This window comes from Zea mays, chromosome 9 (assembly GCF_902167145.1).
Source record: "Zea mays cultivar B73 chromosome 9, Zm-B73-REFERENCE-NAM-5.0, whole genome shotgun sequence".
Taxonomy (NCBI): domain Eukaryota; kingdom Viridiplantae; phylum Streptophyta; class Magnoliopsida; order Poales; family Poaceae; genus Zea; species Zea mays.
Genome location: NC_050104.1, coordinates 124,879,385 through 124,902,291, shown reverse-complemented (window position 1 = coordinate 124,902,291; position 22,907 = coordinate 124,879,385). Strand labels below are relative to the sequence as shown.

The 22,907-nt window shown below is 50.0% G+C and overlaps 1 protein-coding gene across 2 annotated transcripts; it reads right to left on the bottom strand.

Moving 5' to 3' along the window:
* Positions 1-2,179: 2,179 nt before the first annotated feature.
* On the bottom strand, positions 2,180-22,003 carry LOC100383457 (uncharacterized). Of its 2 annotated transcripts, NM_001357147.1 has the most exons (7): positions 17,885-22,003; positions 16,445-17,091; positions 16,109-16,319; positions 15,724-16,018; positions 15,246-15,635; positions 3,043-3,120; positions 2,283-2,961 (listed from the first exon to the last, which is right to left on the bottom strand). In NM_001357147.1, the coding sequence occupies exons 2-7, from the start codon at positions 17,081-17,083 to the stop codon at positions 2,739-2,741; spliced, it is 1,836 nt and encodes a 611-aa protein (NP_001344076.1). In that variant the 5' UTR covers positions 17,084-17,091; positions 17,885-22,003; the 3' UTR covers positions 2,283-2,738. The 2 variants fall into 2 exon arrangements, with proteins under 2 accessions (XP_008660000.1, NP_001344076.1); XM_008661778.4 differs by lacking the exon at positions 16,445-17,091 and having other exon boundaries at positions 2,180-2,961; positions 17,885-18,073.
* Between the last annotated feature and the right edge of the window lie 904 nt (positions 22,004-22,907).

The window sequence follows — 22,907 nt, the reverse complement described above, 5'->3', positions numbered from 1 at the left end:
TCATGCATTATATTATATATCTTCGGGTTACTTCGGGTAAAACTTTATGCACGAGTACAGAGCAGAGAATTATTTTTTTTGTGTTTCATTGTATTTCAATTTAATTTCCCAGATTTCCAAGCACTATAGAGCTTGATATAGTTGTTATGGCCATTTGGCGATATATATAAATATATGATGCCACACAACACAAATAAATAAAATATAGAGACAAACAAAATTGTTTACGAAGATTGCACATAATGTGACTTTAGGACCTTGAACAACCTTCCACAATCCACATGATTACAAGCTCTAGCATATGTGGCGTCAACGCATGTGCGACCATCAGGGCTACGACAACATAGCAAGCCTTTGTAATAAGCACAACAATCACAATATTGGAACAATAGTCGGGGTACACGATAAGTCCACACAACGTGCGTAACAGGCGCATTTGTGGCTCGATGATCATGACAGACGAATAGTGCCTATAGGGCATGCGAAAAATATGCAACTCGGCAATAGCGGTCCGACTCAACGGGAGCGGTCCGATTAAATGAGAGTGCAACATAGCAATCACATGACACAACCAAGTTCATACGACACAAATACTGCATCGTGTTGTCAGGGCACAGCCAATGCTTAGCCGATGTCATAATTCAGCCGATTAATAATGCAGCTTGATCAGCGTGTCCGAGTACTCACTATACAATTTAATCGCTCATCGTGAGTTTAAAAGCTCAACGCAATATAAATATTTAGAGCGATTTAAGTATGCACAATATAGCCTTCATATCTTTCTGCTAATTATTTACTACAGAAATAAAAGCAGAAAAATAATACCAGATTTAATCCATAAACATAACATATCTGGTGTAAAAAAAATTCTCATATTTAAGCACATATTTTTTTCTATTAATTATTTGTAATAGAAAATAAATAGAATAAAGGATACGCATCATGCATACAAACTCAACTGAAATTCAGCGGAAAGAGTGCATGCAAGATTTTCTATTCACGGCGCAGTGATGGATGAAACATGCGTACATGGACACACTGCATGACTGCATGCAAGGAATCGCTTTGACCAGGTACAGAAAAATGCCACCAGTGACCTTCAGCATGCAACCATTTAGCTTTGGCCGAAACCATTTTTTTCGCGCAGCCACTCCTTTCAGATCACACATGCTCAACACCATGACGGCCGCACAGGCTCAACACCATGACGGCGAGTCCATGGCGCACGGATCGCAGCGCATGCACAACAGTAGAACAAGAACACTATATTCGATCTACAAGCCATACCGATCAATTACGTAGAGGGAAAATCGAAGTCTCTCGTGTAGGAGAGTTCGACAAGGCCGGAGACCTGCCAGCTTGATGGAGAGTTAATGCAGATCTGATCTCGCAGCAACGTCGAGGTAGAGCGTGCTGATAACGTGTTAAGAACTACGTTACCACGGATCACCAGATCCGCTCCCTTCCCTCCCGTCAGCAGTAGAGGCGCGAGAAGCTGTAGAGCCATCTCCCTTCCCATAAACACGACAGAGAAAACACACGAGACACATGATATAGGATTGGGGCCTCTGGCCTCTTTCTGATCTCTATATTATGAGGTGTACACGTTCCTTATATAGAGATATGAGACCCCTTAGAGGCAAAACAGTTATTTGCCCACATAACCCTAACTCGGGTTACTTAACAGTTAACACTATGTTCCTTTCGAAGAGAGTCTACTTGAACAAGCAGCTCTCTTAATAGTAGTACCCGAGTAGTGTCGGTCAGTATATATGCATGCCTGCTCTGTTTATCTGCTTCTGCGAAGGTATGCTAAAATGTGATCAGGAAAACGCCCCATGGTAAATTTGAGCAGTTTGAAAATTTTATGAGTACAAAAGAAAGAGTAGGTTCCAGGTTGCGTTCAGAACATGCAAAGTTGGCAGATGTGTTTAACCCAAATACTTCTCCGAGCAATGCAATTACATGGCACATTGTGGAACCATGCGAGCTCTGTCATTACCAAACAAAGTTTTGACAGCGGTGGAACTGAAAAAAAAACCTGCGTCTGGCCTCAACCGTTACACGCAAAACAGCAACATTTCAGAAATTGGTCTGTGACAACTGACATCTCATTCATCACAGCATCATGAAAATTCAGATCACCTAACCAACTCAGCCCCTTTCGCTCCAACTTACATAAAAAGAAAACATATCATCTCATTAGTAACCAACTTACATCCACAACAAAAAAGAAAACATTATCATCTCATTAGTAACCAAGGTCACAAGTTGCATCCTTGGGCCCAAAATGTTTGTCAATTAAAATAAAATAGGATAGGAAGACCTTATGGGTTGAGATACAATCCAGTTGATGAAATTCTGAGATACAACAAAAAAAAAGTGAGTGGAGGGGCAAAGGAGTCCTATACAAAACTATAAGTTCACTGCTAGTTCATAACTTCCTGACGGACTGCTGCAGGGTTCCAACTATAAGCAGTTGCATCTGTCTGATCAGATATGAGTCACTAGTACAATGCCAATTGATCCTTTTGGCATGTCTTCTGCGTCTCGGCACCAGTGGAATAATCAAATCCCAAGTTCACAGCTAAATCCCACATAATTTACTCCCCCTCAAGGGGGTTGTTTTATATTTTCAGTAACAAACATGGGCTGTATAATCGACAGAAATTTTTCCAATAAACACAGCCAGGGGGCAAGTTAGCTGTGACTGGAGAAAAAAATGAAAATGAACAACGTTAGCTGCTTGTTTTTTCAGCAGTCCAGTATTGCTTGACCGCGAAGAGTATCTTCTCAGGTACATGAGGGCCACCCTCATGATCAGCCAATCTTGTCTTCCACCTCATGGCATTGGCTATCTTCTCCACTTTTACAAGAACATCAACCTTGTCACGAATTATGATTGCACCCTCTGGGCGTAAGATTCTGTCCATTTCCAGGAGTATATCTTCAAATTGGCACCTGTTCAAGAACACAAATATAGTTGGGAAGTTTTATTCACAAACTTGTCACACTGCAATTTTACAAATGCCACAAGCTTACTTGTTTTGGTACAAGCTGAAGATATCATTAGAATGTATGAGGTCATATGTCCTTGGATAAGTAGAAAATCCTTCACACCTGAACCAAGAATTAAGTGTATGACGAACAAATGAACATTCGATGAGAAAAAACAATATTTTGCAATGCACCAAAACTGGCAGGCATACGGCAAGTCAATAAACTCAAAGAGAAATATAAGAACTCAGTTTTTAAAGAAAAAACTCATACTAGTGAACAAATCACAAACATAAAAAATTCATATGATGACCTTGGTGACAAGTTTTTGTAGGGTGTGTTGGAACTTGCTCTCCTGGGCAAGATGATCCAACGGGAGAGTGAAAGCAACGTAAACAAGGTTTCAACTCGAGATGACAATAGCTCTATTAATCTGGCCTCTCAAGGGCACTGTACGGGAGTATTTATAGGTGCCCGAGTGCCCAACGTCTCAATGTAAGGACGCATGTACCCTCAGGCACCTGGACTATCCCCGGAATATTCCCATAAAGGCGGGTTACAGACTGTCATTATAGAAAAGCTATTACAAATCGGGCCCGTAACACACTTCTCCGTGTGGGACCTGTTACAATGGGCTGAATCCCACGTGGGCCTCAAAGCCGAGTGAGGACGTGGGACGGGGTGACGTCGTCGTAGGCCTTCGTCTTGTAGTGTAGGAGGCGAAGGGTGGATCTAGCCGGTTATTCTGCTTTGGCGCAGCGAGATAGACGAAGGCTGGAGCGAAGGGTAGCGTCTTCGCCTTCGCCCCAACATTTGCCCTCCGAGGGACCAGTTCGACTAAGTCATCTGGTGCCGAAGACTTCGCTAGATGGTGGAGACGCTGCCCTCGCTCGAAGTGGTTCCACGGGGTTTTTGATGTGACCGTTGATGGACGCCGTACTGTTGGACTGCGGGTTTCCCGAAGCGGCGCGTCCTGTGTATAAAAGGGGGGCGGCGCAGGTCAGGTTCTCTTACCTTTCTGCGCGCCGCAAAACCCTAGCCTCCTTTTGAAATCGCTCGTCCGCTCGTCTGCCCTCCTTGCTCCTGTTTGCCGGAGATCTGGCCCGCGTCAAACAGACCGCGCGCCGCCGCCGACGGTACGTAGCCATGCCGTCTTCTTCCTCGTCTGCTGCGAACACGCCGACGGCCGAAGCGTCGTCTGAGGATACCTCGGGCAATGTGGAGGCAGCGGAGTTACATCGGGGTGATACGGTGGAGTTCGGCGTTTCGCGGATTTCCTCGGTCCGCGTGTAGGATATGCAGCAGTTGGGATATTTTGGCAGCGGAGTTGGGCGTGTCTCAGGGGCGGAGGAGGTTCCCGAGCCCGAGGGCGAGTTGGTCGTTTTCGAGGCTTTTTTCACCGCTGGCCTTCGCCTGCCTGCACATCGCTTTGTGGCGGAGGTCCTACGAAGATTTGAGGTCCAGGTCCACCAGCTCACACCTAACGCCGTGGTGGCCCTGGCGAAGTATGTCTGGGCGACAACCTCGTATGGCGGTCAACCTTCTGTGGAAGTCTTCGCCAAACAGTACTGTCTGCACTGGCAAAAAAGAAAAATTGGACATAATATTGCACAGTTTGGATCGTGCACATTTACGCCGAGGACCGAAAAGACTTCGATGGAAGTCGTGGAGTTGGTTCCTTGTGCCCGTAATAAGTGGGGCAACTGGTGGGATTTCTGGTTCTATGTTTCTGAGGGCGAAGTCGAAGACCACCCAGGGCTCCCCGTGGCCATTATGTGCTCCCATTTTTACGTGGCGTACCAGCAGTTTGAGGTGGCGGAGGGTGATGAGAATGAGGGAGCCCTTCGGAGCGCTGCCCGTATGAGTAGTGAGCGCGATTTGGTTGAAGAGTTCATCGGGTATGGGGTGTGGCCCTTGGCGCATGGATGGGCGTTGGGCGAAGTATGCCCTCGCGAGATGCCCTCCCTGGGTGGGCAGAAAGTGCGAAGTCCGGCCTTCGCGTTGGATCTGCGAGGCCGGGATCCCGCTGCGGTCGTGCGGGAAGCGGAAGATGGGGCTGTGCGTATTGTGGGGCGTTATGTGCCCAGGACGGAGGCCCTGCGGAGTTGGGATATTCGCGGATCCAACGTTCGCTTGAACAGGGTCTTCGAGCTGAATCACCTGCCGTACAACGGCTATCCCGGGGAAGATGCCGTCGACCGCCGCGGGAAGAGGCCAGTGGCCGCGACTGAAGAGGACCCTTCGCAGGAGGCCGCCCCAGCCATTAAGAAGAGAAAACTAGGTACTGCAGTGGGGGAACTGGGGGTCTCCGAAAGTTTTGCTGCAGAATTGATGGGAACGTGCGCAGCCCTCGGTGGAAGGATGTCTTCGCCCGAGCTCCGGGAGTCTTCGGCGCGGATCCTGGAGGTTACCGGGGGTCGATGGCCCAAGAATGTTCCGATCCCCCGCGCGGCTGGCGAAGACTTTTTTACGTCTCGCATGGCTCGTGACTTGAAGGTTTTTCCTTACGGACGAAATATTGCTGTTGTTGTGTCGGCAGAGATGAACAAGGACCGTCAAGACGCTGCGCAGAAGCGTCGAGCGGTCGTCAGGATCGCGGATCCTATGCGCGAGGTGAATAGGGCGCGGGGGAGCGCGAAGGCTGCTGCCTCTGGCAGTAGCAAGCCAGTGCCGGCTGCGAAACCGGCTGCCCCCGGACCCAGCAAGGCGCCGGCGAGCGCGAAGGCTGCCGCATCTGGCGGGAGCAAGCCACCCCCGGGCGAACCCGTGAAAGGGCGGGAGCTGCCCTCACCGGGGAGGCGTGTCGCTGACTTCGGCACGAACATCAGTGTCGAGGATTATTTTGTTGGTAAGTTTTTTTTCGAGGTCTTCTGACCGGTGATATGTTGCAGGGTTGGGCGAGAGGCAATTGGTTGTTGTCCCGCCTTCGGTGGCAACCACGACGTCAACGGCGGTGGTTGGGGCGAAGGGTGCCGCACAGGACCCGTGGGCCGCTTTCTGCGCGAGCGGCGAAATTCTGACGGCCGCTGCCGCCAGGGACGTGGCGGGCTCCATGTCCCAGCGACTGAGGGAAACGTCGCGGCAGCTGTCGCAGCAGCTGAAGCAAGTAAGTTGTGCTGGACTTCGATGTTTGTTGTTTCCCTGAGGGTTTGGGTCTCATGGGTTTTTGTCAGGCGGCCGACTTCGCCGACCGCGTCGCGTCGGGTGTCTTGACTGCGGACGTGGCCGCCGAAGTCGAGAGTCTCCGGGCGCAGCATGCAGATGCTGTCCGGGAGAAGTCGGCTGCGGAAAGTAAAAACCGCAGGCTGGCGGAGAAAGTGGCTGCCCTAGAGGCCGAGAAGACGGACCTCCGGCGCCAGCTGGTGGAGGAGAGGAGGGAGGCGAACCATGCCATCGCTGAAGCGCAGGCTGCGCGCGCGGAGGCCAAGGTGGCGCGAGCGGAGAGCAGTCTCGCCAGCCAACGCGCCGAAGAGCTGGAGGCGAGGTACAACGCCCTGCGCGGCCGCGTGGACAAGGCCGAGGCCTCGACGCGCTCGGAAGTCGAGCGGTCGCACGCGCAGTTTGTGGACACGTACCGCGAGCTGGGTGCGCGGACTGCTGACTTCGAAGTGCCCGGCCAAGAAGCGGGCCTTCGCTTCCTCGAATGGTTGCAGGAGGAGTTGCTGGTTCTCCCGACCATAGTGACGGGTTTCATGTCCTTCGCCTCCCTCGTCACCTGCGAGGGGGCGATGAATGCACTGTCCCGCGAGGGGTGCAGGCATTACGAGGTCTTCGACCAAGCAGACGAGAACTTTGAACATGAAATCTTCAAGGTCGAAGACCCTGTGGTGAAGCAGTCAGCGGGGCACTCTTCGATAGGATGTGGGGTCCGCACGGTCGGGAGGCGGTCAGGGAGCGGTCCGATAGGGCGATAGAGCAGGTAAAGGCTATTTTTTGTGCGGTTATATGTGTGTGTATGTGTGGTTTTGTTGAATGAGTGTGCTGTTGTTGCAGATGGCGCATGCCGAGGACGTCGAGGACCTTGGAGGACTGGCTGGCGCGCCGCCCGAGGCTGCGGAGGCCAATCTGGTGCCGTCCTCGGATGCCGGTGAAGGCTCCTCGGCTGTGCCCGTGCCTACTGTGGCTGGTGAAGACCCTTTGTCAGCCCCTGTGCCGACGAGCGAAGATGCCTTGAGGGTGGCGGCAGAGCCGACAGCCGAAGACCCTACGGCCGCGGCCGGGCCTTCGCAGGTGGCTGAATAGGTGTTGCGGAGTTTGTAAATTTTGTCTGTGTGTTACTGAACCTCGGTTGATGCGCAGGTTCAGGGGTTTGGGCCTGCGCACGCAACCGCTACTGACAATGCTAATTTTGCGGCGACTTCGACCGTGGTTGCTGAAGACGATTCTGATGATTCTGTGTCTAAGTGTTTTGAGTCTGATGATTCTGGGAGTTCGATTGTGTGGACAGAGGAGTCTTCGGAGGAGGACTTGGATTATTTTGCAGCGTTGGATGTGGCTGCGGTGGAGACTTCTCCGCGTGTGATGGGTGCTGAGGATCTTCCGGGTGCGAGTGCTGGGCGTAGGCGGCGAAGGGCGGTGGCAAAACGGAGAGTGGGTGAGTTGTCGCGAAGTGATAGGCGTCATCGTGGTGAGATGGAGGGTGGTCGTCTTCGTGTGGACGGGATTGGCAAACGGGAATTGTTGTCCTCGCCGGCTGGGGCGAGTGTGGGTGAGGGGGAGCTGCGAAGTCTGTTTGCGGGTGAGGAATTGAGGATAATGTTGTTCAACTATAGGGAGATGGGTATCATCCCGAAGGTTGAGCCAATGTGATGTTTGATGCCCTCGTTGTATGTATGTAACCATAATTTTGTGTGATGAAGCTGTGCGCTTTCGTTGATCAGGCTGCTCCCGTAGGCTTCTGTACGGAGTTCTTTTGAAAAGGACTTCGATTTTTCGTACCTGTTATTCCGGCTGCACCCGTAGGCGACTTTTGCGCGGAGTTTTTTTTGGAAAAGACTTCGATTTTTCGCACTTATTGTGCTAGTCCGGCTGCACCCTTAGGCGACTTTTGCACGGAGAGTCTTTTGGAAAAAACTTCGATTTTGCGCACTTATTGTGCTAGTCCGGTTGCACCCTTAGGCAACTTTTGCACGGAGAGTCTTTTGGAAAAGATTTCGATTTTTCGCACTTATTGTGCTAGTCCGGCTGCACCCTTAGGCGACTTTTGCGCGGAATGTCGCACGCGAGGGTGGCCAGCGCTGCCCCTCGCGGTGACTTCGATGTGGTCGAATGCCGAAGACCGTCGATGCGGTCTTTTTCGACATTGTTTTAATTTTTTGCGGGGGATTTTTGTGTGTATATTACATGGCTCCGCCTCATTAAAAACCTCACCCCCCGGGAGGAAAAGAGTGCGGGCCGGAAAAAAACTGTTTGGTGAATTACAAGGGCGTGTTAGCCCTGAGGATTCAAACAAAAAATTTACGGAGATTGTCAATATTCCAGGAATGCTCTAAGTCTTCGCCGGATGGCGTTGTTAGCCTGTACGCGCTGGGGGACGCCTTCGTCTTGACGATGAAGAGACCCTCCCACTTTGGCTCCAGCTTTCCCCGTGACTCTGTCCGAGTTGTCCGGACGAGTACGAGGTCCCCTTCATTGAATTCTCTCGGGACGACTGTGTGGTCGCGCCATGTTTTTGTTTGAGCTTGGTATTTGTTGAGGGCCTGCAGGGCGAAGACACGGTCTCCGTCGATGAGGTCCTTCGAAGTTGGTTCGTCTACGTCGGGGACGGCTGAAGTGCTTGTCCGTGGTGACCCATGTTTTATTTCCTGCGGAGTCATGGCCTCCGACCCATATAGCAGGCGGAAAGGAGTGAACCCAGTCGCCCGGCACTCGGTCGTGTTTAGCGCCCAGACTGCTTCAGGTAGCAGGTCGGCCCATTTACCCTTCTTGTCGTCGAGAAGCATTTTCTTGATGGCCGTGAAAATTTTGCCGTTGGCGCGCTCCACGACGCCGTTGGATTGTGGGTGATATACTGAGGCGAAGGCAAGCTTGGTGCCAATGGAAAAGCAGAAGTCTTTGAAGTCCTGGCTGTCAAATTGTTTGCCGTTGTCAAATGTGAGCTCGGACGGGACTCCGAATCGACAAACAATGTTTTGCCAGAAGAATTTCTGGGCAGTCTTCGATGTTATCGTGAATACTGCCCTTGCCTCGATTCACTTGGTAAAATACTCGACGGCGACGAAGGTGAACTTGAGGTTCCCTTGGGCCGTGGGTAGTGGCCCGACGATGTCCAGGCCCCAGCGCTGAAGGGGCCACGTGTGGGCGATCAGCTTGGCCCTGGGCCCCGCGTGAGAGCCGCAAGTCCCGCTGTGGACTTTGCGCAGGATTTGGACGCCTTCGGTCTCGGTGACACATTTAAGCATGGGTTGGCTGACCCCCTTCTTGTAAAGCTGGCCTTCAATGAGTGCGAAGTCTCGGCTTCGGTGCTTGAGGCGCTTGGCCTCGTTGATGTCACTTGGATGGTAATATCCCTGCAGGAACAGGGTGATTGGCGCGCGCCAGTCTTCGGTCATGATGAGGTTGACTATGCGGTGGCCTTCGGTGTCGTTGGTTATTTGTAGGCCCTCTGGCTGCGGACGGCTGGCGTGCCGATGATATGGTAGAACACGTCGGAGGGCAAGGTCTCGCCTCTGGCTGCTGCTTTAGCCAACGCATCGGCCTCCTCGTTCTTGGCACGGTCCACATGTTGCAAGGTGAAGCCCTTAAATTGTCTCTCAAGACTGCGGACAGCCATGAGATACTGCATGAGAGCGGGGTCCTTTGCTGCATAATCTTTCTCGACCTGGCCGGCAACTACTTTGGAGTCTGTTTTGATTATGCATGTAGTGACACCAAGCGCCCGTAGCTTACGAAGGCCGAGGATGACAGCTTCGTACTCTGCTACATTGTTGGTGCATCTGTCGGACTCCAAAGCAAAGCTGAGGCGTGCCGCGTATCTGTGTTTGACCCCTGTGGGTGACGTGATGACTGCAGCGGCGCCTGCCCCCGCATGGCACCATGCGCCGTCGCAATGGATGGTCCACACCTTCTCTGCAGGCCCGTCTGGTTGCGTTATTGGCCCTGTCCAGTCAACGATGAAGTCTGCCAGAACTTGCGACTTGATGGCTGTCCTGGACTCGAAGGTAATGTGGTAGCGGGAGAGCTCGGCTGCCCATTTGGCGATCCGGACAGACGCCTCCGGATTTCTGAATAATTCGCCGAGTCCCCTGTCCGAGGTGACCCGTACCTTGAATGCTTCGAAATAGTGGCGCAACTTGCGCGATGCCATAACGACTGCGTAGGCAATTTTTTCCAACTCCGTCATGTTGCATTTGGAAGTCGTGAGGACTTCGGAGACGAAATAAACTGGACACTGCCGAGTTGTGCCCTCTCTAGCCTGCTCTTGGACCAATGCTGTGCTGACTGCGTGTGGCGAAGCTACGACGTAGAGCAACAGGGGTAGCGAGGGGTTGGGGCTGGTAAGGATTGCCAACTCTGACAGGTGCTGCTTTAGTGATGCGAAGGCCGCCGCTTGCTCTGGTCCCCATGCGAAGTCCTTTGCGCCGCGTAGCGTTTTGAGGAAAGGTAGGCTTCGGTCTGCGGACTTGGAAATGAATCTGTTGAGGGCGGCCAATCTTCCTGTCAGACGTTGGACATCTCTGGCTGACTGCGGTGGCGTCATGTTGATGATGGCCTGGATCTTGGTCGGATTGGCTCCGATCCCGCGGTGCGACACCAGGTAGCCCAGTATCTTCCCCTGGCGAACGTCGAAGACACACTTCTCGGGGTTTAAGCGAAGTCGTGCGTCCCGCATAGTCGCGAATGTTTCTGCGAGGTCGGCCAGATGGTCCTCTTTGTTTTTGCTGGCGACGACAATGTCGTCCACATACGTGAATATGTTCCGGCCGACTTGGCTCTCAAGCACTGTCTTGGTGAGGCGAGAGAAGGTGGACCCAGCGTTCTTTAGTCCTTCCGGCATTCTGACGAAGCAATACGTGCCGAAGGGTGTGATAAAACTGGTGCTGGACTTGTCTTCCTCTTTCATATATATTTGGTGATAGCCCGAGAAGCAGTCAAGAAGTGACATGACTTCGCATCCGACCGCACTATCGACGATCTTGTCGATCCGAGGCATCGGGAAATTATCCTTGGGCAGGCCTTGTTGAGACTGGTGAAATCAATGCACATCCGCCACTTGCCGCTCTTTTTTTGCACCATGACTACGTTAGCGAGCCACGTAGGGTAGGCAACTAGTTCAATGAAATTGGCCTCAAGCAGGCGGTGTACCTCGGCTTTGGCGGCTTCCGTTTTCTCATCAGACATTTTGCGCAGTCTTTGCTTCTTCGGCCGCACCGAAGGGTCGATGCCCAGGCTGTGCTCGATGATAGTGCGACTGACGCCGACCAGGTCGAGTGCGGACCAGGCGAAGACGTCCTTATTTTTGGAAAGACAGGAGATGAGTCTCTCCTCGTCATGCGAAGTAAGGTCTTCGCTTATGATGACCGTTTGCTTGGGCGTTGCTTGGTCAAGGGGAACTGTCTTCGTTCCGTCGTTGCTCTGCAGCTGTGCCTTTGCATGCCCGTTGGCGGTTGGACGGGCGGCCTCGGGGACTTTGCGCTGCGTCGTGAGGCAGTGTACGTTCCTTTGCCCTGGAACGAAGTCTCTTTCAATGTTGCGCGCGGTCTGCTGGTTGCCATAGACTGTGATCACGCCTTGTGGACCCGAGATTTTCATGCACAGGTAAAGTCCGTGAATGGCTGCTTCAAACTTGTTGATGGAGCCCCGACCCATTATGGCGTTGTACGGGTATACCATGTCCACGATGTCGAAGGTGACCTGCTCACTTCGCGCATTGGGTGCTACACCGAAGGACAGGGGGAGCTCTATCTTGCCCACAGGAAAGGTGCCCTTGCCGCCGAAGCCATATAAGGGGTTTTCCGAAGGCTTGAGTAGACTGTGGTTGATGCCCATGCGGTCGAAGGCGTGGAGGAAAATGATGTCCGTCTGGCTGCCGTTGTCAACCAAGACTTTGTGCAGGTCCTAGCCTGCCACGCTGCAGTTGATTACCATGGCGTCCATGTGAGGTGCGCTGCGCAGGTCGACATCTCTGGCGTCGAAGGTCAGCGGCACGTGGGACCACTTCGTTTGCACGACTGGGCCGGTGACGGCGACGTGGTTGATGCTTCGGTAGTGGTCCCTCTTCTGTCGCTTCGTGTCGAAGTCGACGCTGGACCCCCCAGTGATCATGTGAATGACTCCGCGATATGGCTGATCAGCGAAGTCTTCTTGCTTTGGTGCTTGGGGTGATTTGGGTGGTGGATGTTTGGCTGATGCGGGTGCGGAGGCTAGAGCGGGGATGGTACGGTTTGTACCTTCTGGTGGTGTTGGTATGCGTGGTTAGGTGGATGCTGAGCGGGGCCGTGGTTGTATGGTTGTGGTAGGTGGTGTTGATATGTGTGGGCGACAACTCTTGGGTTGTCGGCGGGTTGCGCCCGGGACATTCTGTCCCTGGTGGCCTTCGTTTCCGGGCAGTCCCTCGTCGGGTGCGCGCAATCTTCGCCGTGAAATAGGCAGTAAAACCTGCGCGGCTGTTGTGCCCGTCCTCGACCCCGACCACGCGTGCCATTGCCGCGGCCCTGGGGGGTATAATCTTGACGGCGAGGGGTCTCACCAGCGGGGTGCTGGTTGGCAATGTTGTGCACCTGCTGCTGACTGCGGCTGTCCCGACCGGAGTCTGACTGCGAAGGTCTTGTCCACGTTCGGCTGGACTGCGGAGGGTCCTTGGGTTTCCTCTGGGACTCGACCTTTCGCTGGTGGAGCTCTTCGGATCTGGCATATTTTTCAAATAGTTGATAGAGCTCCTGGAGGTTCTTTGGTGGCTCCCTGATGCAGTGGCTGTAGAGGACGCCCGCCCGAAGGCCACTGATGGCGTAGTGAATGGCGATTTGGTCATCGACCGAAGGCAGTTGTGACTTGAGAGTGAGGAACTTGCGGTAGTACTCCCGCAGAGTTTCTTTCTCCAGTTGCTTGCAGAGTGAAAGTTCGGCCAAGGCGTCGGTGTCTGGGCGGTACCCTTGGAAGTTGAGCAGAAATTTGTCCCGGAGACTTCTCCAGGAGTCGATAGACAGCGGGGGCAACCTGGTGTACCAGGTTAGAGCCGGGTCTTCGAGGGCAATGATGAAGGACTTGGCCATCATGGAGTCGTCCCCTCCGGACGATGCGACAACGACTTGATAGCTCATGATATACTGTGCTGGGTCGGTGCTGCCGTTGTACTTGGAGTAGGCCCCTGCCCTGAAATTGGCGGGCCATGGTGACACTTGCAGGTGCGGCGCTAGGGGACTCCGCTCATCGAGGTAGTTGACGCCTTGAAATGTTGCGGCGTGCGGGATGACGGGTCCACGCTGAGGAATGAGAAGGTCTCCGATTGACGCGCGTTGTTGGAGGGGCGGACCGTGCTGCAGATCATTTTGGCCTTCGCGCTGCATGAGCGCAATCTCTTGTTCGAGCTCCTGAGCCCTCTGCTCCTCGTCTCGTATCATCTGGCGCACCTTGGCCTGCGCGGAGACACGTTGGCGCTTGGCCTCAAGGATCTCTTTCTGCTTCTGGAGGTTGCGGTTCTTGATGCGCAAGGCCTGCAGCTGTAGCTGTTCCTCTGCTGAAACGCCGATGACTTCGCCATCCTCAGTGGCGTCCTCGCCCTCTAGTGGAGCGAAGCCTGGGGGTGGTTGCGGTTGTCCTCCGGAGCTGCAGGTGCGGAGGGTGCCTTCGGGTGTGGGTTGATCATTGCGCTGTCTCTTACTGAGCGCGTCGTCTTCGCAGGTTTCTTGGTGGGTGGTGTCTGCAAGGGCCTTGCCCTTTTTCTCGGCCAGCAGCGCTGCCTTCGCTGCTTCGTCCACGGATGGGGCTGCCTTCGAGCTAGCTCTCTTGGGTGCCATCGCGGGTGGTTTTTTTCGTAGCACGAACGGTGGGCGCCAAATGTTGGAACTTGCTCTCCTGGGCAAGATGATCCAACGGGAGAGTGAAAGCAACGTAAACAAGGTTTCAACTCGAGATGACAATAGCTCTGTTAATCTGGCCTCTCAAGGGCACTGTACGGGGGTATTTATAGGTGCCCGAGTGCCCAACGTCTCAATGTAAGGACGCATGTACTCTCAGGCACCTGGACTATCCCCGGAATATTCCCATAAAGGCGGGTTACATACTGTCATTATAGAAAAGCTATTACAAATCGGACCCGTAACACACTTCTCCGTGCGGGGCCTGTTACAATGGGTCGAATCACACGTGGGTCTCAAAGCCGAGTGAGGACGTGGGACGGGGTGACGTCGTCGTAGGCCTTCGTCTTGTAGTGTAGGAGGCGAAGGGTGGATCTCGCCGGTTATTCTGCTTCCGTTGGCGCAGCGAGATAGACGAAGGGTAGCGTCTTCGCCTTCGCCCCAACAGGGTGCATCTAGTAGATATTAGGTGTTGATCTCTACTACCCGCACTCAAATTTTGGGCCACTGGATCTTAATAGAATATTCCATCCAGGGGCTCTCCTTTCTTCTACATTTAGCCTTCATCCAACTACCTTATTCTTCCTTCGACCATTTCCCAAGAAGGGTCCCAGGGCTCCACCTGCTCACCTCCTCCTATCTCCAGTGGCAGCCTCCATCTCGCCCTCCCCCATTTCCTGCAGTCAGAGCCGCTGCTGCTCCCCACAGCTATGCTAACCCGTCGAGCGAATTGCCCCCGCACCAACCCTACCCATCCTCCAATACACAGGTCAATGACATTCTATGCTCAGCAACCATCTCCACCACCGAGCTAAACTTCCTTCCCTCAAATGTCCAAATCCTCAACCATGAAATTCCCTAACCCTAATCTGCCAGGGATGAAAGAGAGAGCGGCCAGTCTTGATGGAGTTGGAGTGGAGGGTGTCACATGGCTAATCCGCTTCTCTATTACAAACAACTTCACCTCAAACGGCTTCAACTGACACCAGCATATCTAGAGTTCTGCTATCTCCCTCAGTCTTCACATAGATTGATAACTGAATATATTCTTCTTATATCATTCTCAAAGCAAATACACTTACTAACAGCATAAGGAAAGTTATCCAGATTATAAAAGTAGAATGTAACTACTCTGAAAAATGATTTCGGAATTTTAGTGAGTAAATCAAACATAATACACAAAAATTGAGAAAACCAGGAGAGCAACACATCAAATACGTTAATACAACATACCAGTCATGATACATTCCTATTAATCCACGCTCGTAGATTACACCTAAAGTGGAAGTATTTGCAATTGTTGGAATGACATTCATGACCCATACTTTTGGAGATTCTAGTGCAGCAGCAAAGCTACCGAGACCAGCATTCATATCCATTATATTGCGATATCTTCCAGTATCAAGCAAGTTATTGATTTTCTTGTAAGCCTTAACATGTTTCCGCCAAAGGTTATTGTCCTCTTCATATGACTCAACTGAGAAACCAGGCACAGAGCCATCGGTTATACGAGGAGGTACTGCATAAAGCCTCTTGGGAAAAGGCTCTAGTTGACCACCGGCAACCTCATCTACACTATTAACCTCGGGTAGGGGGGTCATACAAACTTCCATCTTCTTGTACCTGCATATAGTAAATAGAGTCGGATTTAAGAGAAAATTCAGGGACAAAAATCATATTCTATTGGGAGGACTGGAGGAATGACACTCACCACACATCACTGTCGCTTGTCAAATCACATTTACCACCATTTGGATTATCTTGTTTCATGGAGCAAGACTTGTCATTTAACCTCTTTGTCCATATGGCGATACCATCCTTCTCAGATACCTTCTTCCAACAAAGAAGTTGTGCGAAGTGTTCTATTTTTCTTTGCTCATTCCGAAGATCTTCCTTTGAACGTTGCCACCCTTTATAGTGAATCTTCCAGCCAATGGGTGGGCCTGATAGCACCCAAAATCCACCAGGCCTTAGTACTCTGTCAACTTCCATCATGTACATACCATCTGCAGAAACAGAGCAGTGAAAGTTTCATGCTTCAGATGTCCACACCAGGATCACTTGCAACAAAAAGAAAGTCCTCATTGTGTTCTTACCATTTCCACTCCATGGAATTAAACATCTCGAGCAATGGGCCATGTCAAAAACACGAGATGGAAATGGCAGCTTTATTGATCCGAGGACACCAATATATGCAGGGACACCTCTCTCCAATGCAAACTGTACTTGTGCCTCATGATTATCCCGTGGTGCAAATGACATGGTCAAAACATTTTTATTCAACAGGTAAGCACCCAAACTCGCAACCTAAATGAAAATATGACAAAGAAAGGAAGCAAGGGAAGATTAGAGCTTGTGCAAGAAGAACAACCACCATGGTGCATCACTCAGTAAAAATATGCATGCATTTTCAGGTTTGGGACTTCACGTACCCCACAACCAGTATCCAGTGCAGTTCTCACTTTCCCTTCAGCTATCGGGATGACAGAAGCAAGCTGCTCTATATATTTATCTGCACCCTGAGGAAACTGTGTTCCACCACCAGGAAACCTGAAAACATTGCCCTCATAGTGCACCCAGTTCTGGATAGCCTTCTCAACAGTAAGGCTCTTGTGTGGTACATTGGCATAAGGAACAAAATCACGGCCCTTTGGCCATCGAAAAGGAGCAACATAACCCTTTGGTGCTGGGATCAGGCAATAAAGCTTCTCCTTATCCGGTGGACAATGCCTCTCCCGATAGATCATGTTATCTCTAGGGAAGGTCATCGCACGCTTTTGCTCCTCACAAGGAGTGTAATCAGTGTACTGCTCATCACATGGTTTGAAAGGTTCGATTTTGGAACTACCAGTATCATTTGGAAGGTTGGATGCACTATGATGGGTCTCAAAACTCAGATTTGGAAGTTGTGCACATTTGGTCTGCTCATTGACCCAATTCTGTATTCTGTCTCCTCCTCCAGAACCACTTTTCTGCCAAGCACCCAAGAGATAGAAGAAGGAACAGAGGCCAAAAACCACAATCACAATTAGTGTATTTCTGGTCCTGTTCTCAGTCAAGTTTCGTGCCATACCACACCCTAACAGAATTGACATTAAGATTCAGTAAGCCAGTCTAGTTGATACCTAGGTAAAACAATATCAAAGTTCCTCAACAATAGGAAAAGGCAGGAACTAGGAAGTAAATCAATGGAGTCCTAGATCTAGATTTCCCTTTCAAAAAAAAAAGAGATCCAGATTTCATCAAAAACCATCCATATGTTGCATGGTCGAAACAGATTACCAAGAGAAATTGGGTATCATATCACTGGTTGAAAACCTTAATCAAACATTACCATCTACTATAGTACTCTGGTTTCCTCATGTTGTCCTGGTTGTGTTCAATGTTTATAACAATTAAATTAAACTAACATTCAATGCTGCATCCTACACACACCTTTCCAATATAAAAATAACTACTAAATGGAATGTCAAATTATCGACTAAAATCCAATGCTCTTTGCAGAACCTTGAGAGAAACAAATATATATTAAAATCCAAAAGTACTATTCGATAATACCAAATATCAGAGCCATGTAACTGAACGCATCACATTTTCATGTAGGAAAACATGGATCGTCAGTGAAGGATCTCAATTTGCAGACTCCGTGATGTAATGAGAAGGAATAAATGTAAATTTAGTGGTTTTCCTTCGCGTTACCCTACTTACAATTCACCCAAAACCCCTAGATTTCTGCAGCCGCAAAACCCAGACATAATAGACTAGCCACTACCCGATCGCCGAGGTACTGCAAAGGGTCAAAATAGTAGGCTACCACAGAGAAGCAGCAGATCACAAGAGGCGGAACTACTCCGAACCATTCTTTTACACACCTTGCAGAACAACAAATCAGCCAGAGATCCAGAGCGGGGCGCGGATCGGCGGACCTCGCGAGAACCGCGACGAGTAGAGCCCACCTCGGAGCTCTCTTCACCAATCGCCAGCGGCGGAGCGAGTGAGACGAGGGGTCTGGACTGAGGCCTGAGGCGGCGGCGGGCGGCTCCTCTCTCTTCCCGGTGTCGTCTCGCAGTCGAAAAAATTGCTACTTTGCCACTCTCAGTGACCGGCGCCCGGCGGGGCCGTCAGTTCCGGTGCTTCCATCCGGTCCGTCAGATCGGAATCGGACACGTGGACGGGTGGATGCAGAGGGCTTTTTTTTGTGCTGCGGTGCGGTTCTTCCGCCCAAAAAAGGCGTTTGCTCTGCAGCAGGCCCTGTCCAGTCAGGCTTCTGCATTTCCGAAAATCCCACGCAAATTCCTCGCCACAGGAATCTACACCGATGCTATATTGCTATCCATCACTCCGATCCCAGTTCCATTCGCTTCGGTTGTTCCCAGGCCGCACCGCCGCAGCCTCGCCGATGCAAATTGCCGCCCCTGCGTCGTGCGCCTCTGTTGATACAGGGCGCTGCCCATCTGCTCGACGGAATGCCTAGCCGAGTAGCCATGACTTTTAGGGCAGGGCGAAAGCGTGGTGTGGCTTCTTCGGCCGTCGCTTCTTCTCTGGCATAAATGGAGCAAGAAATTGGCATCACACAGGGACGTGCAGTGGAGATGCTCCAGGGCAAACCACTGCTTTGCTTCACAATCCCCGTGCGCTCGCTGCTTCCATTTCAAACGCCAAGAAGGAATCTCTTGATCTGGGCTTGTTTCCTGCCTGAAATATTCTGTTTTTTCTTGCGATCACTTAGTGGTAACATTTTGTTACAAGAGTCACTGAAGTTTGCAGATTCTCTTTGTCAAGGCATAGAAACATCACAAAAACGGTTTTAACCCCAATTGAAAATCATATGATTTTATCAGGTGATCTGGTGGCATTTTTGCAGGTGTGGACAAGTCTAGTCCGAACAGACCGCTCGCTTTTCACCGAAGCAAGGGTATGAAGGTTCATTTGAACATGTTGTACTTTCTCTTTCACCTTTACCTTTTGTTGAACATCTTTCTGTTTGCCCACCAGCTACAATTTTTCAGTGGCGTACTTAAGGCGGTACGGTTCTCAGTCTAAACTACTCTTTTAGACTGAAAATAGCATCAGGACAAATGCACTTCAATAAGGTATAGAGAATAGAGACAAAAATTATCGATCCATTTGTAGGACTTCAAGCAACTATGCAGTTGTCTTCGATTAAGCTACTTATGAGTAAGAATACCTATTTTCATGGGAATACAAAGCATATCTTGGAAATCTGAGAATTGAATGTTGGGCTTCTTTTTACGTTAAAAAAGAATGTAGGGCTACTTTGTTCACAGTAACAACTGATGCTTTTCACCATAATTTGCAAATTTTCTTGTATCAATTACGAAGATGGATATGGACGATTCTTTTTTCTTGATCATGCAGGAGATCTGGGTGTCATTTTAATTAAGAAGAAAAGAGACAGAATACTCATACATGCCCATTAGCGCAAAGGTCCAAAGAACAAGAGAAAATGCCAAAAAACCTCAATCAATGACCTAATAACAGAATCATGGTCAAATGCTTTTAAGGCATTTGGACCCACCATGCACCATGGGTTAGCCTCATCTCTAATGTCCTGCAAAATATTGATCATATGTGGACCACGGACGTGTCTCCATATGCAGTTGTGAGCAATTAAGTGCCGTACGAGTCATTTTTCTAAGTAGATTAGATGACATGCTCTAAGTTGTTGCACTATCAATTTTACACAATCCGTTTCAGATTAAATTTTTTGTCATTTTTCTAAGTAGATTAGATGAAACGCTCTAAGTTGCTGCACTATCAATTTTACAAAATCTGTTTCAGATTAAATTATGGGTAGTTAGTGAATGCAAGCATTATGTCTTAACAGCTCAGATTAAAGAGAAGTAAAAGGACATGCCTTAGCTCCAATGCAATCTTTGGTAAAAGTTGGTTTGTTCTGTACTAGTACGTCTTTACTAGCATATAACATAACTTTGCAAGTAACTATGACCAAGAGAAAAATAACCATGCCATTTGGAATCAGCTGTGATGTTACTTTAATCAGGGCACCATCATTACTGTGATCGGATCAACATGTTATCTGCTTTAAGATCATGGCTCTTTTTATCTGGTAATAACTCACTAACTCTGGCCAATGTTGCATTACCTATTCCTTAGCAGAGAAGTAAATCTGAATTTGTTGCTTTCCATTGCCTTTTATGACCTAGGATCTGTAGACCTAATTTTGTTCCATAACTAGCATGATATGATTGCTCTTTTGTATAATAGGATCCCAATTTTTTGTGTGTAACTAACTTGCCGTCCTAGAGACCTAGACGAAAGCCTGTTGATTGTTAGTTTATTGGTCCTTTAGCAAGACATGAATGTGGAAATCTTTTACCTTTCAAAATAAGATAACTGAATTAGCACTTTAGGAATCTGTCCAAAGAAAAGGCCGGCCAAATCATGGAAAATTCATTCCTCCACCCACCTTTAATTTTTTCCTCCTTTCCTTTTGCAGCTAGGGCGATCTTGTGGGCTCCCTTGCCCACTTCACAAGCAGGGAATATATTGGGATCTTATCATAATCTTGCATCAATTTATAGCTATTCATCTACTTGTTTTCTGCATCTAAGTGCTCGGCACTCAATAAATCAGTATATTTGCAGGTAAGCTGTCCCTATCTTTACTTTAAAAGACGTTAGTTTCTGTTTTCCCCCCCTTATCTTTCAACTTTGGCACTCTGATAAAAATGTCATCCTTGGACCATGACCAAGAAACCACACCCGTTGGATCCCTAAAACTTGCTTTAAGATTCACCCTCTCTCTCTCTCTGCGTTCTGCGCCAAAGCAGGCAAAGCATTGGGTGTTAGCGTATCATCTTACATGGAGAAACGTGAGGAAAGAAAGAAGCTATTGAAACTCGGTGCAGGTCCTTTAAGTTTGAATGGGTAGCTTTGGTGGCCTTGGAAGATTCAAAGCGAAAAGGGTGCTTCTTGCAAGAAGGGCAAGCGCAAGAGATGGAATGGAAAGCATACAAAAGCGCAAAGACTTGGGTTGTACTGGTGTCTGCTGGCTACCACAGCCTCTACTCTCTACCTATGCATGAATGCTTCAGTTTTGTTTGTTTGTTTGTTTGTTGGTTGTTTTTTTTTACTGAAGACAGTAGTAATAGGTAAAGGCAGATGGCGCAGATGGCAACAAACAGAGGTCTAAAGCAAGGGCTTGGTTGGTTCTTTGCTGGTGCTCTGGTTGTGCCCTACATGGCCATCCAGTCCTCCAATGGCTTTTGCAAAATGTACCTGTCAGGGTCTCAGAACCTTCTATGAGCAGCCTTAGACATGTCGTGCCGTCCCTTGCCCCTTTGTTGTGCTTTGGGACCCGGCGTGGCCTTGGGGTTGTTGTGCTATATCTACAGACAGGACAGTGCTGTGACTGATGATTGTACTGCATCAACCAAGCCGCTAGAGCCAAAGCACAGCAGCAGGCAGCACAAGCTGCATGTCTCCAGCTGAGCGGCGGCAGCAGCAGCAGCAGCATGGCGAGCGCAAGAAGGTGGTCAAGGCTGTTCGCCATATCGGCCTTTGTCTGCCTCCTGGCGGCACACCCTGCTGCCGTGGTGAGCGGCCTGAGGAGAGAGGACGTGGTCCTCGGCCGTGATCGGGCGCCGACGCCAGCAGAGGCACCCGCGGCAGGCGGCGGCGGCGGCGGCAGCTCTTGGACAGGGAAGCGGCTCGTCACGGCGACGGCCGTTGGCGCGGCGCAGACGAGCAAGTGGAAGGTCCGGCGGGGCTCGGACCCGATTCACAACAGGAGCTGACGTGACGCCCTCGGAGTGTTGAGGCTGGGAAGGACGGCAGCAGGCACTTCACCTGAAGCTGTCTGTGTCTGCTGCTCAAGCATGCCGGCGATGGACAGGGCATAGAGGTATTCTCATGCGTTGCTGGAGATGAAGGGATACAATTGAGGAGTCTGCAGGAGATTCGTGGGCGATGATGGACAGGGCAGGGTGTTAGCTTCTTCGCTTAGCTGTAGGAGGATAGCAGGCAGGTGGATGTAATGTAACGATGCACTAGGGGCATGTTTGGTTCGTTACCTCAATTGCCACAATTTGCCTAACTTTTCTGTCTAAGGTTAGTTATTCAATTCGAACAACTAACCTTAGGTAAAGTGGGGCATAGTTAGCTACAAACCAAACAAGCCCTAGGTGATTGAGTTGGACTTGTGATATAGGAGATGTTATCCTTTCTGTCTTTGCTTGCATTCTTCGCTTCCCGTTGCGTTTCTTTTCACGGAGGTCCTGTGAGGAACGTGCAGGCGTAGTTGGTGTATCAGGTTGGAAGGAAGGGTCCTGTGCTGCCAGCGCGCCCAACTTTTTTGCAATTTAGTCCTTTTCGAGTTTTTTTCACAATTATGTCCTTTACAGTTTCATTTCAAAAATGGACCACTAGCTTGGCGCCCTTATAATTGACGCCAAGCTAACCTGTGACGGCGCCAACATTAATGGCGCCTGCCTGGGACCTGGGTGACGTGGATGGTGAGGTGGCGGGGGTCGGCGCCATGGATCTTGGCTGTCGCAGAACCTCCCAAGTTATCGGGCCCACATGCACCTGTCCTTGTCTCAAAGACCTCAGACAGCTATGCATGTGCACCAAACAACTTAACAGGATCTGTCCGAGTGCCCCGAGGACCCCGGATAAACGACTTACCGCCAAGATCGCAAGATTAAGTAAACACAAATCACACACCAATATTTGCAGCGGAAATAAATTATTTATTACAAAATGGTTACAAGTTACAACATTTACAAGTTATAGCAAGATTACAATATATATCATCGGAGTTGGTTACAAAAGAAATTGATTCAAAAGATTACAATTTGAATGTATAAAACATTTATAAGTTTTAAATTACATGCTAGCTTAAGTGACAATC

Coding starts and splice junctions, on each gene's coding strand:
- LOC100383457 (NM_001357147.1), bottom strand. CDS start 17,083: ATGGCACGAAACTTGACTGAGAACAGGACCAGAAATACACTAATTGTG. Junction 16,019..16,108: donor AATTCCATGGAGTGGAAATG/GTAAGAACACAA, acceptor CTGTTTCTGCAG/ATGGTATGTACATGATGGAA. Junction 3,121..15,245: donor ATAGGAATGTATCATGACTG/GTATGTTGTATT, acceptor TTCTTGGTTCAG/GTGTGAAGGATTTTCTACTT.